Source organism: Cucurbita maxima, unplaced genomic scaffold (assembly GCF_002738345.1).
Source record: "Cucurbita maxima cultivar Rimu unplaced genomic scaffold, Cmax_1.0 Cma_Scf00018, whole genome shotgun sequence".
Taxonomy (NCBI): Eukaryota; Viridiplantae; Streptophyta; class Magnoliopsida; order Cucurbitales; family Cucurbitaceae; genus Cucurbita; species Cucurbita maxima.
In genome coordinates, this window is record NW_019272034.1 from 2,767,985 (window position 1) to 2,786,354 (window position 18,370).

The 18,370-nt window shown below is 34.7% G+C and overlaps 1 protein-coding gene across 4 annotated transcripts; it reads left to right on the forward strand.

Moving 5' to 3' along the window:
- Window positions 1-3,644: 3,644 nt before the first annotated feature.
- On the forward strand, window positions 3,645-18,330 carry LOC111493385 (E3 SUMO-protein ligase SIZ1-like). Of its 4 annotated transcripts, none has more exons than XM_023143079.1 (17): window positions 3,645-3,814; window positions 3,965-4,088; window positions 5,563-5,643; window positions 8,422-8,464; window positions 8,998-9,070; window positions 9,300-9,462; window positions 9,616-9,746; window positions 10,465-10,539; window positions 11,474-11,561; window positions 11,633-11,708; window positions 11,923-11,996; window positions 12,091-12,198; window positions 13,433-13,594; window positions 15,472-15,576; window positions 15,643-15,723; window positions 15,801-17,004; window positions 17,376-17,524. In XM_023143079.1, the coding sequence occupies exons 2-17, from the start codon at window positions 4,065-4,067 to the stop codon at window positions 17,399-17,401; spliced, it is 2,514 nt and encodes an 837-aa protein (XP_022998847.1). In that variant the 5' UTR covers window positions 3,645-3,814; window positions 3,965-4,064; the 3' UTR covers window positions 17,402-17,524. The 4 variants fall into 4 exon arrangements, with proteins under 4 accessions (XP_022998847.1, XP_022998846.1, XP_022998845.1 ...); XM_023143078.1 differs by lacking the exon at window positions 17,376-17,524 and adding an exon at window positions 17,601-18,330 and having other exon boundaries at window positions 3,646-3,814; window positions 15,801-16,998; XM_023143077.1 differs by lacking the exon at window positions 17,376-17,524 and adding an exon at window positions 17,601-18,330 and having other exon boundaries at window positions 3,648-3,814; window positions 3,954-4,088.
- The last annotated feature ends 40 nt before the right edge of the window (window positions 18,331-18,370 follow it).

Below are 18,370 nucleotides of genomic sequence, written 5' to 3' on the forward strand. Positions count from 1 at the left end.
AAAAAAAAAAAAAAAAAAAAAAAATCCTCAAAATTAAAGTGATTTTTTTTTCAGTATCTTTTAAGATGTCTAAATTAATAAAATTTAAAGTATAATAATTAAAAAACTTCCTTGATTTTTATTTTCAATAATGTTTATGTATATATAATATGATTTTAAATAACCATTTGAATTTAAAAAATAACAACTTTTAATTTAATTTTTTTTATTAATACCCTTTGACTTAAAAATAAAAAAATAAAACACAATTCAAAAAATACTCGTTAAATTTTAAAATTAGCATTGATACTTTTTACTTAAATTCCTGGTTGGATGATGAAAGTCTCACGTCGGCTAATTTAGGGAATGCTTATGAGTTTATAAGTGAGAAATACTAACCCCATTGCTTTGAGGCCTTTTGGGAAGCTCAAAGCAAAGCCACGAGAGCTTATGCTCAAAGTGGACAATATTATACCATTGTGGAGAGTCGTGTTCGTCTAACATTCCGAACTTTTTTCGTCCAAATCTAAATTAAGAGTATTTTTAACATTTTTTTAATTTATTTTAAGGATATTTTTTTAATTCAAGAGCTTATAAAAGTATAGTGGTTGATTTTTACATGAAAGTTTCCAAAAAATTGTTTGGTTTATATTGATTAATAATGTAATGTTATTTGTTTTAACTTTGTATTAAATTTTATTTCCTTAAAGTCGTGTTTGGACATTGCTATTAATTCAATTATTTTGTCCCAAACTTTGAAGGCTATATTATTGTTTTGTGGTGACCATATAAAGAATAAAAAATAATTTTTTAAAATATTTCGCATCCCATTATTATTATTATTATTATTATTTGATTTTTCCTCTATGTTTTAGTGGCTGATTTAGCACTCAAATCAATTAGGTATAGATTTGCGATCTTTCAAATATAATGTTTAAAAAAAAATAAATAAAAGAATACGTAAATAAAATTTATCTTATAATGGTTAGTGTCGGTATGAACGATCTTATTCCCAGCTACTGTAATGACAATTCTTGAATTTCAATCCACGTGGTGTTCCATCTTAATTTTAACAATGCACTTTTTAGATCGAGAAACCGAGACTACTTAATGTTGCATATTAAAACTTATTAAAACATGATTCACGTCTGAACGCTCCAATGAAAAGATATTGGAAGAGAAAAATATTTCGAATATGAACTTGTTTTTATTCTAGAGTTAAGATTTCTTTATGCTATCGAATTGGAACAATATGTTCTTTTTAAATGCTCGGTTTTGCTTTCATTTTTTGTTGTTTTGATGAGTCGGATTGTAGCTTTTGAGGACAATGAATTGGTGCTGGGTGTTGGGTTGTTACTTGGAAGGGATGAACGTGCATGCAAAGGACTACATCTTTCTAGCTCAATGTGTATTAATTTGAATTTGGAGATTTGGTTGATACTCTCCAACTGATGTAGGATAAGTTCGTAAAGCATCAACGACTAATAATGCAGCTCACACTTACTCAGCCTGATGACTGACATTGTAACGGCCTAGCTACAACTAACAGATATTGTCTTTTTGGGGCGTGTCTAACGGTCCTTGTGTTCATGTTTCTTAGAACTTACTTATAATGTAATATTCTTTAATATCCTACGACCTTTTTTGGCAACCAAGTGAAGTAAGGTTAAATGGTTGTCTCGTATGATGAGTGCATCTTGACATTCTTCTATACTCGCCCTCGCGTAGTTGAATGAGCACCTCTTGAGAGTTGCCGCTTTGCTTGACTCGATACGAGGGTCACGACCTACTCTTTTCATAGTATGGTTGTGACAATGAGCACATCATTTGATATAGAGACTCTCACATACATATGAGTTGGTAAAGATACTTTTGACTTCTTTTCTGTGAAGGTTGAGAAATATTAGAGTATGTTTTTGGTTGTGTTTGTTAGATGAACACGACTCTCCACGATGATATGATATTGCCCACTTTGAGCATAAGCTCTCATGGCTTTGCTTTGGACTTTCCCAAAAGGCCTCATTCCAATGGAGTTAGTATTCTTCACTTATAACCCCATGGTCATTCTCTAAATTAGCCGATGTGAGACTTTCATCATCCAACAGTGTTCACTCGTTTCTCATCCAGAACAAGCGATTGTATCAGCTATGATGAATGGAAGCAAAAAGTTTTTTCTTGGTGCCAATAATGCTCGTATAAACAGTTCCAAAGAACATAGTTCGAGTTTTTGGACCCATTCAATTTTTTGGGTTGGTCTATTCTCAAGGATAACCCAATTAGACCAACCCAACCCAACCATTATATTTCCGGTTCAAGTTGAGTTGGGTCCTCAGTTTGATGGTGAGCGATGAACAATCTTGGTGCAAAAACGAAAAAGAAGATAAATGGTTATAAATTTGTAAGAAATAAAAGAAGAGATAGAGTTTTGAAAATAAAACTTCGAACAGTTTAACTAATTGAGTTATACTTGAGTCGATATCAACCTTGTTAACTATGTTTAATATTTTTCTTTCTTTACGTAACGTTTAGCTTGTTTAATCATTGTGAGTCTAATGGCATGACACGATAAATTAGGATAGATAATAATGAAGTTTTGTAGACAAAAAAACACGGACCGTTTCAAAATCTAAGCAAAGTTGCTTGCTACCCTCTATTGTTTGTTAGGTAAAAAGATAATATTTAAAAAGACTAGACCATACTAAAGTCAATAGCCTCAAAAATATTTTAATTAAGGATAATTTAAAAATAAATGAATAATTTGAATTTTAATATTTTTAGAAAATTGAATAAAAAATAAAAATAAATCTCGGGAAGGAATCTATCTCTACAAATTCTTTGTCGGAAATTCTCCTCCCGATTTCTACATAATTGAATTGAGAATTTTACGATGACGACGAGTACGGAGATGAGACTGAAAAGGCATCCCGTCCCTACTTCGTCCCACAGACATCTTTAATTAATATTCTTAGTTAGTTATTTACCAATTTTTCAGTATGAAATATATTTACATGGTTTTATTTTTATTTTTATTTTTTTACTAATTAAAGTAGGTGGAAGTTTTTTTAAAAAAGATATTTATTATTTTCCAACAAAAATTTAAACAAAATCACTATAAATATTTGAGGTCTAAAACAAGCTAGAAATAAAATAAAATTTACTATAACCATTAAAATGAATATAAAAAAAAATTCCTAAACCCTAACCTAGACTAACCCTAATTTCTAAAAATTTAATCTTTTTACAAAATCCTAGGGCAACCCTAAATTATTTACCTACATAGTCGGTGGTAAAAATTCAAGATAATAATGATTTTTCTTTTTTTCTTTTTTTCTTTTTGGTGAAAAATACTATTTCATTGGAAAAAAAAAAAAGATTATTTGACTGGAAAATGTCTGCTTGCCGGGTTTTTGATCTGGTACCGATTTATTTCTTGAGGAAAGATCGCCAGTACGGCATCTATAGAAATGTAATGAGGTGGCACAATCATCACCATTCTTCTCCACCTTGTTATGAAATCTGGACCGTTTAGTGGATCGAATATAATAAATGATTCGAGTTAACTTAGTGAAAAGTTACACATGAGTACAGCGTATCCCGGCCCGGACATGTTCTCCGTTAAAAAATCGGAATGGATAATCGTCGATAGGTCCGCACTTTGTAATTGGAGGGGATTGGTTCTGGTTGGGATTTCGGTCAAAAAGAAACACTAGCGCTTGAGGACAGAGTCGCCGGAGGGGGGGTGGGGGGAGGTCGGCGTGGGCGACTCGAGCTTCGGTACATCAATATACGGCTTTCAATTCTTCATCCAGTTCGTAGAAATCTAATTTTCCTTTAGGTAAATTTGCAATCTGTTTCTATGCCGTCTGTTCAACTGTGTGTGTGTGTGTTTTTTTTTGTTGATTAATTATGCTTGATTTTATATGGGAATCTGATTTTGTTTTGTGTTTGTTGTCATTTTTGGTTGTTTTGATGAGAATAATCGCAGCTCTGAGGGCCATGTGTTGGTGGTTTGTGTTGAGTTGCTGTTAAAATCATCGTTTTGGCACACCATCGTTAGGGATTTTGTGGGTTGTTACTTGGAAAGGATGGACTTGGTTGCTAATTGCAAGGTACTTGTTAATGTTGGTCTTTAGTTCAAGTTGGATTGTTTCAATGTATGTTGTTACTCTAGTGACTAGTAATTTGAATTTGTGGATGCTCATTTACCTGTTACTTGGTTTGGTCCAGGATTTTGTTGGTGTAATGTAATGTTCATGTGGATTTTTACTGGCCAAATGCCGTGTGATATTTACATGGGGAGATTTGCTCCTCTAGCTTAGTTTCTCAAATATATACCTGACCTTTGGTTCTTTCTTTTCTGTTTGCTTGAGATGATCGGGCTGTGACTGTTGTAACTCGTTTGTTACATCTTTCTTCATATACGCTGGATATTTTCTGTGATCGCTGAACAGTGTTAAAATCTCCTTGAATTCAATGAAGTTGTCAGCCTATTGAGTGTTTGTGTTTTTCAAGCTCCCATCTCTCATGGTTTATTCTTGAACTAGTTTTTTTTCCTATCAAATATAACCTGCTGTTGATTAGACGAGCCTTTAGTTTTAAACCAAGAGATCATAGGAAGTTAGTGGGACTTATTTATTTTTATTTTTTATTAAAAAAAATTGTAGAAGGATTTTCGCCTATTGGGTATTTGGCAAAAAATTTGTGTTGTTTGATTAGGTACTCATAGTACCGTACCATCTAACTGTTCTACTCATTTATCTGCATCCCCTTTGTAGGTTATTTTATATTACAATGCAGCATAGGGTTGCAAAGTTGAGAAGAGAAGAATTCTAATTTCAACTTAAACTGAGTGCAACTCATCTAGAACAAGACTTTGATCTTGTATAGCATAAGTATTGAACACGTTTATGATTGTAGTCCTGGTTTTATATCCAACCACAAATAATTATGACAATGAAATTCTTAAGAGTGAATGAAGTCTTCCGTGCTGTCTCGTATATATATATAAATATTATTTTTTCCTTCTTTTTTTTTTTTTTGAGAAGAGATCCATAAATTGATTATCTATCTATTTAAGAAGAGGATGATGACATTCTACTTGTCTATCTTCAAATTGGATATTTTCTAAAGCACATGGCCTCTTATTTGTCTTATTTGTTAACTTTGATGTATTTTATGTTTTACTGTTTCTTGTCAGTGTAGTATCTTTAACATTTAGCGCTGTGGTCTAATAAAATGAAGCATACTCTCTTGCTGTAGATGATAGATTGATTGTTGCTTCTAATTTGATGTAGTCTTAGTAGTCCAAAAGTTACTTTTGTCACTTTAGTTTTCTGTATGCTGGTTTGTCTTCTTCTTGAATAAGAAGTTTTCAAACTTCTTATTCATCATCAAAGCAACTCCTAAGTTGGTTTTAATAATTTATTGGGATTTTTAGATGGTTGTAAGTTGTAACTTTGGTTGGACAAAGTATATCGTTTTTCTTCCTTGCTCTAGATTTTATTTCATCTATCTGAATCTTATGAAGAAATTTTAATGCTACTAATTTGACTTCTGCTTGTGGTTTTTCATTTTCACTTATAGGATAAATTGGCTTATTTTCGAATAAAAGAGCTCAAGGATATTCTCACTCAACTAGGTCTCTCAAAGCAAGGAAAGAAGCAGGTGCATTGTCTGAATGTTGACTGTTAATTTTTTATTTTTATTTTTTCATGTAACTGGCTCTTGCAAAGGTGTAAGTATAAACAGAATAAGTCAAGGAGGGTTGAGCAGTCAATACAAAGGTGTAAAAGACAAAAAGCAAGTTGTTACATGAAAGAGCCCTAATTGTTGTTTTTAGCATAATTATCTTGAAAATATTTGACTCAAATTGCGTTATGGTGTATTTTGATAACTGTACTTGCATTTCAGAACTCCTGATGACGATTTTTTGTCTTTTTTTTACCCCTTGTTCAGTGTTCTACGTGAACATATTTCCTTTTGGCTGAAGTCTAGACGTCAGTGAACAGAAGAAATTGTGTACAAGGTTTTTTGAGGTGCATGATAAAAAATGTAAATAAATTTGTGATTTATGAAAAAGTATAGAATTAAAAGCTTTTGTCAAAGATTGTTTGGAGAAATGAGGGTTTTTGGAGCATATATCTTCATCTATCTGTAAAAGTTTTTTTTTTTAAAAGAAGGTGAAGCTGCAGGGAGACTCTTTGACGAGGCACACTTTTTAAAGCACTATTTGTTGATTTGTGAAACTTCTATTGCTCATATAGATGTTGAGGTTAATAAGGGTAAACTTTGGTTTTGTCTGGGAAAAAGTTTCTTCATATGACTAGCACAAGATCCTTGATGAGCCTAGAAGGAACTTTTTTCAGATTAACATTAGTCACAGATAGAGGTCTTTTATGATGTTACCCAATCAGAAAGTAGAATTCTTCTGGAAAGTAGGGGGCTGTCTTCTTAGAGAACTCATGTATTAAATTCGAAGAATGGGATCAAGAGGTCCTTGAGTAAATCTTTGCTATTCCCAACTGTTGAGACTGGATTAAAATTTCATAATCTTCGCTTGAACTTGTGGAAGGAGTTTTTGCATTCTTACGGGGATGCTTGTGAGGATTCTGTTCATTATACCATAAATTCTTGTATTGAACTGAATGTGTGGAAGCTATTATCAAAGTCCAAAAGTGTTATTTTGGGTGTCTGCAAGAAAAAAAGGACTTCTTCATCTTGAATTCACCTTATGTTATGAAGTCCTTTTATTTTTCCAGCAAAGAAAACAAAGATGTAGTTGCTAGGCCATAAACTAGTCGTTCAACTTTTCAACCAATATATAATTTTGGTTCTCAAGTATAGGGAAATGGCGCTACAAGAAGAAAAATTTTCCTACGTTTTTTACCTAAATTTTTGTATATACCTTTTCGGCCCTCAATCAAATTAACCCAAACTTCAGATAAATGGGCTAGTTAAAATTTATAATTAACAGTTTGCCCTGTATAAGCCATATGAATTAACTACTGAGCACAAAGTTCCATTAAGATAATCTCATTCTAATATCCAACAAACATCCTCAATTATTTATCCATGTTTTCGATGTATCTTCGTTCTTATGTCATTGTTTATCTTAATGATTCATATCTTTTTTCATATTTCAAAAAAGAAATTTCTTATGATTACCCTGCTTTCGGTATGCCCAAATTCTCCTATATTTCTGTAATGAAAAGAATTGAATGTTGGTGGACCTTTCTTCTGTCTGTTGGGGTTGTGCTTCTGGAGGTATTGTTGCTTTGTTGAAGGAGCCTCTTATTTGAGTTGGTGATGTTACTTGTGGAATATTCTCTTTTCGTAGAAGATTACATTTGAGGAAAATTTTTCCTCTTGGGGTTTGTATGTTAGCGGCATAACTCAATTTCTGGGAAAAGAGAGTTGTGGCAAGAGCTACGCGACTTATTTGGCATTTGTAACAGTACTTAGTCTATAAGTGGGATTTCAATGTAGTTAGATGAGATTATGCAATGTCCACTGCGAGCATGGATGTTTTCTTATCCAATGGTTAATGGGTTTGTATATGAGAAGTTGTTCAAGAGGTGTTGATTTTTCGTTTTTTTTTTTGTTATAGTTCATTAAATGGCTTGGATGGGGTCTATCAAAGTCCTTGGGGTTTTACTTTTAGCTGTTAAGATTGATTTTACTGTAGGCTCAAAGGTTTCATGGTTTGTTTTCATCTTTTATTTTATCAGCTTATAGTAGAAGGTAGAAGGTAGATACCATTATTTCATTTTATCAATGGGAACTGAGAAGTTGTTTCTCTTTTTGTTCTTTTATTGTTTTTTGGCTTTTTTGTTCAAAAAGAAGTTTACTAGCACAGGAAGTATCAATTCCTTATAACAAGCTTGTCCGAGAGTTTCTTTGAATGATATTACCCTTTTAAATGGAGGTCCCATATGTGAGCAACATGTTTTTGTTTTCTTCATTGTTTCTTTTTATCCAGTACCTGGCTAACCAAACATGCTTTCTAGGTAGTGAAATAAAGTCTTCGGGCCACTTCCTTATTCTCCTTGAATATACACTCGTGGGTCCAAGGAAACATTTAAAAATATTATTTTCTGGCTTGATATTGTGGTCTTCACACATTCATTGAGAATTGGGGGTTGGGGATGAATCTAATTGGGTGGAAGGTTTGCGAGGTTTTGGTTTACAAGCCAATTGGAAGTTGTAATCCTTTTGGAATACCTTGGTTATAGGGAGAATTCACTATCCTTTCACTCTTTTGCACACTGACTTCTCTTACCGATAATGTCTGAGGCCAAAGAGGAAAGACCGGAAAAGTTCAACCAAAATATGTTTCCATGCTTATCAAGTTGAGTTGTGCGTTGATATATATTCTTTCTGGTTGCTACCTTATGAGTTAAAATATGAGATGTGTTCAAGGGATTGTCTGACATGTTTTTGTAGGACCTCATTGAGCGGATACTTGCCATCCTTTCTGATGAACAAGGTAAGATTTTTAAATTTTGGTAACATTCTTCTTTATAACCTTACTTGAATTCTACAATTGAGCACTATATAGTTCCCCTTGTCTATGTGGAGATCTTAATACATTGGGCTTCTGTTTCATAATTCTTTTGCTGGAATATGTTGAAGCTCTTAAATTCATTGCTTTTGTGTTTGTTTTTTTTCATATTGCTTGCATGTCTTGTTTGAGGGACTAAGGGAAATCCAGCTGGTTGGGGGACTAAGGTTGAGGGGCTAAGGGAAACCTTGTTGGTTGGGGTTCAGTATATAAATGTTAAGGTCTTGAGTTCAATTATTTTTGTTTTGTTTTTTTAATAAGAAATAAGGAACATATTGATGGTGGAAAAGCATACAAAAAAGGAGATGAGATACCCCAGAAGGCCAAAGGCCTACCAAAAAGGCTTTTAATTAGCCGAAAATTTTCATGTTCTGTGAACATAAGCTGTAGTTACTTTATAGCTTTAATAAGACTTGTCTCATATTTTATCAATATCTGTTTCAATTGTTTCTTTTCAGTTTCAAAAATGTGGGCAAAGAAAAATGCTGTTGGAAAGGATCAAGTGGCTAAACTTGTTGATGATACATATAGGTTTGTCTTCTGGTGTTATATATTTCTTCAAGGTTCTTGTTGACTAACTTCCACTTCTAATTCTGTAGTTATTCACACGTAGCTGTTTTATAAATATATCATATCTTGTAGTGTTTCTTGTAATCATCTCAACTGGTGTTTTCTTTTTCACATTCTTTTATACCTTATGTATGCCCAGCTGTCAACTTTTATTTGTTCCAACTTCTTTCTCATGATTTTTTTTATACAGAAAAATGCAGGTTTCTGGGGCCACGGATTTAGCATCTAAGGGTCAAGGTGTCTCTGACAGTAGTAACATGCAGGTTAAAGGCAAAACAGAAGATTCTTTGCAATTAGATATGAAGGTTCGGTGTCTTTGTGGAAATGCCTTACAAACAGAATCGATGATTAAGGTATAACTCAAACCATTCTGTTTATGCATTTTTCTTTTTAAGTTCCTTCCATGTTTTTTTTTTTTTGTTTTAATTATTTTAGTTCCTTTTATGGTTCCATCTCCCTTGAAACATCAGTTGCTTTTGTTCACCACTCTTTTTTACGTTCGACAGTGTGAGGATCCACGGTGCCAAGTGTGGCAGCACATTAGTTGTGTTATAGTTCCTGAGAAACTTACGGAAAGCAATCCACCATGCCCTGAACACTTTTATTGTGAGATCTGTCGTCTCAATCGTGCTGACCCGTGCGTATCTATTACCCATGTCTTCCATTTAGCCTATTTTCTTTTTATTTGTGGAATTAGGGGTTACTGAATACAAGTCTGCAATTTTTTAAATCAGTCAATAGCTACTATCCTTCCCATAGGAATGACTGTTTGGTATGTGCAATGGAGGGCAGTGAAGTGTGCTATTTGCTTGAAAGTTTCTTCTTTATGTGGTTCAGTACATTTTGGCTTGTCTGGTATATCTCTACATAGAGAAAAAAGTATTAGCTGCTTATGTTGTAGAAATAAACTGGATGTATAGGAAACAGGAATGTTTGATAATGAAATATTGAAGTACTTTCTTCTTTGAAGAAGTTAATAACATTTATTCCGCCAAAAAAGTCTCATCCAAAGAAAAAACCAAATTAGTGACTAAATAGAGAAAATAGTTAAGCTTCTACACTCTTAACTCCAGTATTAACCTTTTTTCGGGAGTGACACGGGAATGATTTCTTTGCTTACAACACAAAATCTTTCTTTTGATGAATTTTAAAATCTTTGCAATTATCTAAATTAACGAATAGATTTCAAGTTTGTTGGATAAGGGATCTCTTGATTTCAGTTTGATGCACGTTGACCTTGAATTAATTTTTTTGGTGCCCAGGTATCAGCTTTCAATTGTATAATAAGAGTTAAATAACTAATTTTGTTTTGTTTCCTTCTTTAATGATGTGTCATCTAACATTTTTTAATACAGTTTTTGGGTTTCAGTTGCACATCCTCTGTTTCCTGCAAAGCTGATTACCACATCCTCAAACATTCCAACGGATGGGTGAGGTCACTTTATTAACTTTTGATTCAAGACCTTCTGTATCCCCCGCCTCTTGAAAAGAAAAAGAAACCCAAAAACACTGTTTTTGTTTATGCATGGATACATTTTGTTCATTTAAGTTTAAATGGTAATGTCATATCTGTCTTTGCATTTTGGTGTTGACTTGGTAATTTCGTATGTAATTATTCATTTTCGGATATGTTGACTAATTTGAGCTCTTTCTTATAATTTCACTTAGCCATGGATTGAGGCTATCTCCTTTTTGCAGATTTCATCATGTTAGTAAAAGTCCTGTTTCTTTTAGAAAAGTGTAGATTACGATTACATGTTAAGAGTTGGAAGTAACTTGAACAAATAGATTAAGAATCAAACGCTGGAGATAATAATCTCTATTACTGAAAAGAGTTTTTTTTTTTTTGAAGCTGCATAATATCTTATACGTTCAAGATCTTTCTGTCCCAATTTACTTGTTTGTTCAACAAGCCAGTTCTTTTTGGTTCTGTATCCCTCAGTATACCTTTAACATCATTCACTACATCTTCATTCTCAATTCTAGCCTGTGTCCAGTGTTTTAAAAAGTTCCTTAAGGCTTGTGCCTAGGTGCTAGGCGCAGATCTCAAGGTGAGACGCATGTGTGCTTGTGGCTTCTTATGAGCCCTATGGTGCAAAGTCCAGTGCCTTAGGGCCTCTTCATAGTTGAAAAAATATTTACTGACACTGAACGCAAAAAATCCTTGCATTTAGGGTTTTTTTTTTCTTCTTTATTAATTAAAAAATTACTAACCCTAGATGCTTAAACCCTTTTGTTTAGGGTTTTCCCCCGTCATATTTCTATTTCAACCAGAAGTTCTAATGTTACATTCTTATAACATATATATTGATTTTCTATATATTCTTTTTTTTTTGACGATGTGCCTCTTGTACGAATATGTAGTACAAATCCCATGCAGAGTCTGGATAGAACGTTTCAACTCACAAGGGCCGATAAGGACTTACTTTCTAAACAGGAATATGATGTTCAGGTTGGTTAGTTCACCTTTCTTTCCCTGTAAACTGATTGATTTCTTAACTAAGCATGTCTTTGTTATGCTAGGCCTGGTGTATGCTTTTGAACGACAAGGTTCCATTCAGGATGCAATGGCCTCAGTACGCAGAGTTACAAATTAATGGTATGCTATTAATTTGACCCTGTATGTATCAAAGCTTTAATTAAAAAGTTCACAACTGTATTTATCTATCATATTTGTCCGTTTATAAAAATGTAGGCATGCATTTAATTCTTGATTAGGTCATGGTTGCACTATGCATGTATGTATAATGATGTTTACTATGCAGTAGGACAGTTCATTTAGTTTTGACGGTCAAACTTTAATTGCTTCACAGGTTTGGCTGTTCGTGCCATTAATAGGCCCGGCTCTCAACTTTTGGGGGCCAATGGTCGTGATGATGGTCCAATTGTAAGCTCTCTTATTCTGCATTGCAATTTTTGTGTATTCTCGTGGAGCATTATGTTTTCTAACGCCCAACTTTCGGACTCTTTTGTCCTGTCAGATCACACCGTGCACAAAAGATGGAATGAATAAGATGACATTAACAGGATGTGATACTCGTACTTTTTGTTTAGGGGTTCGAATTGTGAAACGGCGCACTGTTCAACAGGTAACTTTTTTGGGAACCATAGCTGTTAAATATCTTTCGAGGTTTTAGATTCTTCTGGATATCATTTTGGAGAATCTTTATATTTGTTAGACATATTTGTAATATGAAGCAGCACATTTTTCCAGTGTAAATGTTTCGTTATCACTGGTGCGGTGCAGCTTCACGGTTTTGTGTATAATTGTGGGGCAGGTTTGAAAGAAATAAATACTTCTATTAATATAAAACATTTACATGAGGGGTCAAGCCTTTATCTTATACGGATATTCAATTGCGTCATTTCTTGTGTCTGTATGCATCTTCATAGAACTGAACTTACCTTTCCCAGTAAGTTACTAGTTTCCACTGCCAGGAGGTAATTAAGTATGTTTGAAAAATTTTGTTAGGGGAGATGGCTATTAGGAAATGGTGCTGGAGGCTATCACAAGGCATAAGCTTTTGGGCATTAGATTGAAACTGGGTGCAAGGAAGAGATGTAGATGGCTGGAAAGAAATAAAATGAAGGGAAAATTGCAAAAAAACTGCCCTCGAAGTATGTCAGTTGTAACAATTGCACCCCAAACTTTCAAAGTGTAAAAGTTAATCTCTCAAAACTATGAAAGTCAGACCCCTAAACCATAAAAAAAAAAAAAAAATTAGACTGGCTAAACTTTTAAAAAATGTGAGAATTAGACATCTAAACTTTGAAGGTTAAAATTAAACCCTCAAACTCTAAATACTGTAAAAATTGGATCCATTTTACCCTACTTCTCTCTCATGTTTCCTATTTTCTATATTCTCTCTCTCACCCCACCTCTTCTCCCGTCAATCACTCACTCTCACTCTAATCTTGAAGAAGAATCTCTTTTATAGAAAAGAGGAAAGAAAGAACAACACATATAGCATGACTTTTGTCTCGCATAAATGTTAAGACGAGAAGAAAAGAAAAGAAATTTGCACATCCCCTAACCTAACCCTTGAATACAAGGATAAGAAATTTTGAGTTCAAAGGGTTTGATCTTTCTACCACCCTAGGATGGTCGGGATCTGTCCCATCTTCTGAGCTCTACCTATTATCTTAAGGTTTCATGTAGGAGGATTGGAATGAGATGGGAGTTGGAATGTTGCAATGTGCACATGTTTGTATTCGTTTTATTTTTTTTTAATGCATGTCACAAATATTTCCTATCTTTTATTCTCTCAGAAATGTTAATAAGTTGGTTGTCATTGGGTGTTGCACATGTTTTTTCTTCTTTAGATTCTAGCCATGATTCCCAAGGAGTCTGACGGTGAATGTTTTCAAGATGCTCTTGCCCGTGTTTGCCGTTGCATTTTTGGTGGGAACACTGCAGATAATGCTGATAGTGACAGTGACGTGGAGGTTGTTGCAGACTTTTTTGGGGTTAATCTACGCTGTCCTGTAAGTCTCATGCCATTTTCTGAAATACATTAGTCTTCTATATTGTATTATTATGCTTCTCATTTGAGATATTTGTTAGAAGTGGGAGGATTTCTCAATCCTTTATGGATTATGCTTGTTGCCGATTCTTTCTTTTTGTAAATGGTAAACACTTCTCATTGGTTCTCTGTTGCTGGAGTTGAGAAAGAAATTACAACTTCAGGGGAAGGAAAGCCAAACCATTAAAAATCACAAAAAACTCTTCTAGTGCGCATGAAGAGAACTTTTTCTATTTATGTACTCCGTCATTTTTCTCAAAATTAACACTTCGGATAGGATACGAAAAATCCAAGTATTGATCTTTTCCGCTTATGTATTCTGTCATTTTCTCAATGAAAGCTGGTTTATCATAAAAACTAAAGATGAACTATCAATCCCAAAGGTCCTTGTTTTAAAGATTTACATATCCAAGTTTGATGATCAACTGTTAATCTTTGCTTTGGTCATGAAATCCGAGCAAAGCCTTTATAATGTCATTTTGAAGGATCTATCCTTCCAAACTCAAGTTTTTGCTATGATCACTCAGTCCTCCTTACCTCAGTTCTCTAACAATCTGCAAATAAGGATTCCATGGATGGCCATTTCACTGTAGTGGTGCCCATTATGCAAAAAGTATGATGATCGTACTTTGTGCTCTCTTCCTGAATTTGTGAAATTCTTCACGCTGGCTTTGGTTGGTCTGTGCTTCTTCCCTTTGATCCTACTTGATCATCCATTCCATCACACAAAGGAAGACTCATGGTTTTGGCTTCATTTCAGCAATAGCCTTTATTTGGTCACTATAGAGAGGAGCCTCAATTTTTTTTTGATAAGATGGCATCAAATATCTTTTTTATAGTCTCTTTCTATTTTGGCTTTATCATGGTGTAAAAATGTCTCCCCTTTTGCAATCATATCACGAGCACTGTTCTTTTTCTAACTGGAGGATGTTTTTGTAACTTCCTTTGGATGGGGGGTTCACTCCCTTGTATAATTTTATTTTATCAAAGACATTGTTTCTTGCCAAAAACAAATCATAATAAATGATCGAAATATGGAGATCTACTCTTATCTTGGAAAATAGTTTGGAATCAAATGGCTGATCCAACAGATCAGATAGCCGGCTGGGTGTTGCAAACCTCTAATTTTTTTTTTTTTTTTTTTGAACAAGAAACAAACTTTCCTTTTTGAAAACCTTTGGTTTATGTTTATATAATTAGTGTGTCACTCACAGTTGACTTTGACCACACTATTTTTTGAAATTCCTGTGCCTAGGACAATAAAGGTGAATCATGTTGCAGTATTAAGCTTTTCTTATGCACCATATATGTATATATGTGGTCACGTTCTTCATTGTTTTGAAGAGTATTTCCCATACTAGATGGATATTGAGGTTGCAAGGTCTAAACCTATGTGCCCAGTGTGAACTTAAGAAGTTCCTTTGTCCTCCATTATTTGAGTTAGTTGGATAATTTCATGATAAAAGTATGTTACAGTGACTTGACATTCATTAGATGGTTTCAATATCTAAATTTTGGTTGTCAAACTGAAGTGAGTATAAACGCTTGTATGGGATACTCATCAGCTTGTAATTTGGTATTTCTAGTTGGCTAACCACTGGAAAAATTGTTTTGGGTTTTACTTATGTGCATGCATATCCAATTCCACAGATTGTAAAGAACATTGTTGCAAGAATTGGCCTCAATATTGTGTAATTAAGGAAAGATGGTTGAAGCCAGAGCGCATACTCAATTTTTTGCTAGGAAGTTCTTATATCATTTTTGGAGTTACACTTGTGTTGCAAAAATTATTTATTGGTAATAATCTGTATTATTTCTTTGTGGGCTTCCGTTCCCTAGATGAGTGGTTCAAGAATGAAGATTGCTGGACGGTTTAAACCTTGTGCTCACATGGGCTGCTTTGATCTTGAAGTGTTTGTAGAAATGAATCAACGCTCAAGGAAGGCAAGTTGTTGTATCAATTTCTTATGCTAATCTTCTTATATTTAACTGTTTGTATTTTTACTGCAGTGGCAGTGCCCAATCTGTCTGAAGAACTATGCGCTGGAGAATGTTATCATAGACCCTTATTTCAACCGTATAACATCTATGGTACTGTCTTTTCTGCATTCTTCAGCTACATTTTACCGGTGAAATTAATTTAATCCTGTCATACTATGGTTGTACAGATGAGACATTGTGGAGAAGATGTTACAGAAATTGACGTTAAGCCTGATGGTTCCTGGCGTGTGAGATCTAAAACTGAAAGCGAGCGCAGGGATCTTGGTGATCTTTGGCTGTGGCACTCCCCTGACGGTACTTCGTGTGTTAGTAATGAAGAAGTTAAACCAAAGATGGAAGCATCAAAGCAGATAAAGCATGAAGATGGATTAGAGCGTGGTCTGAAACTTGGCATCAGGAGGAATAGTAATGGGTTTTGGGAAGTCAGCAGACCTGAAGATATCAATACTTTCTCTGGTAATAGATTGGGGGAGAATTATGAGAACCATGACCACAAGATTATCCCAATGAGCAGCAGTGCCACTGACAGTAGGGATGGTGAAGATCCAAGTGTAAACCAGGGTGGTGTAAACTTGGATTTCTCTAATAATAATGGGATTGAGATGGATTCTCTTTCCTTACATGTTGACTCAGCATATGGATTTACCGAACAAAATCCTATTGCTCCAGCTGGTGATGTCATTGTTCTAAGTGATTCAGATGAAGATAATGACATTTTAGTTACGTCTGGAACTGTTTATCAGACTAACCATACAGATGCAGATGAGGTTCCTTTCTCCATGCCAGCTCCTGGACACAGAGATACATATCCCGATGATCCAACTCTATTATCTTCTGGAAATTCATGCTTGGGTCTTTTTAATGCCCACGATGAGGTTGATTTTGGAATGTCTTGGTCATTACCTCCTGGAACACAAGGAGGTGCTGGGTTCCAATTGTTTAGCAACAATGCAGTTTTATCAGATGATTTAGTTGACTTGCAGCATAACTCCATCAATTGTTCCTCAATGAATGGCTATGCAGTGGCCCCAGAGGCAGCTATAAGTCCCACTTCTCTTGTTCCAGATTCTTCAATTGGTCGTACTGATGGTACCATGAATGATAGCTTGGTTGATAATCCATTAGCTTTTGCTGGTGATGATCCATCTCTTCAAATATTTCTTCCTACAAGGCCTTCAGATGCGCCCATGCAGTCTGATTTCAGGGATGAGGTTGATGTATCAAATGGTGTTCATACTGATGATTGGATCTCTCTCAGGCTTGGGGGTGATTTAGGTGGTAGCAATGTGGAGTCAACAACCGCCAAGGGACTGAATTCAAGACAGCATATTCCATCAACTGGAGGCGAAATCAATTCATTGTCTGGTACTGGTTAGTTATTTTCCACTTCCTCTCCTGTTGAATTGTGAGGATTGGTTAGAATTCAATGATGGTTGCAGATCTGAAACGCATGCATTGTGTTGAATAGATCTTTTGTAGTCAGCAATTTTTTGCCTGGAATTTTTTTTATTTTCCTTCTCGTTCCTCACCAATGCCTTGTGACTTTTCACTATATCAGTGAAAAGTGTTAACTTGTTTTCCGTCCTTTGCTCCACTTCAGACTTCTATTTTCCTTTGGATCTTTTCAATCTTGTATTGGAAAAAACTGGTTTTTGCATGTAATCATCTTGTTTATGCATATGTTTATTGTTTTCTGGCCGTTTTCTTATGATCTTGTTCATATACTTTATTAATTCCTGTAGAAAGAACATGCCCAAATGATCTCTGAAATTATACTCGGTGGAGGGCTTTTTTGTAACCTTTAGGCCTGTGAGGAGGCTTTCATCCCCCTTTTGTACATGTCGTCACATCAATGAAATCATGCTTCTGAAAAATAAAAACTCAATTCCAGCTTCTCTTCTGCATTTGCTTTTATTCGAAGTTCTGGTGTATTCTTGATTTTGAGGCTAACTATATTGTTGCATCAGCTTCTCTGCTTCTTGGAATGAATGACGTTAGACATGAGAAAGCAAGCCGGCAAAGATCAGATAGCCCATTCTCCTTCCCTCGCCAGAAGCGTTCTGTCAGACAGCGGATGTACCTTTCTATAGACTCCGATTCAGAGTAGGCTTTGTACCTTAGATGACCAAGAATTATTGCTGCTCTTATTTGATTTCTTTCTGGGGACAGGCAAGCTCGTAAATATTCATTTTGGTTCATCTCTTCTTCAAACTTCAAGTATGTTCCCCCATATTTTATGGGTAAGAAAGTTGATAAACGAGCAATCGCAAGGACCAAATGGATAATGGATATTATACAACACCACCCAACTCTCTTCAATTCTGATTGTTGGTGACGCCAAAGGCCTAATGTGATAGAGGATGACAGGATGGTCGGACGACTTGTGTGCCTGTAGTTCCAGTGCGGGTGAAACTGTACAGAGAGAGATGGTCATGAATTGGGTAGTCATGTAATACAATTTTTTTTTCCTTGACGATGAGAGCAATTAGCTGTATATATATCTTTGATTGAGATTTAGTTTATTTATAGAAATTAAATTTACACCAGAAAGAAAGTTTAATGTTTAATTGGCGTGACCGTTCTACATATCCTGTGGAAAGTGAACGAGTGGTTGCTTCCCATCTTTCCTTGTTGCAACGCTTTCGAAAAGCACAACTTCAAATACATTGATCATTGCCAATGATAATCATTGAGAAATTTCATTGTATCTATTTTGTAGTCTTGGTTTTGAATTTGA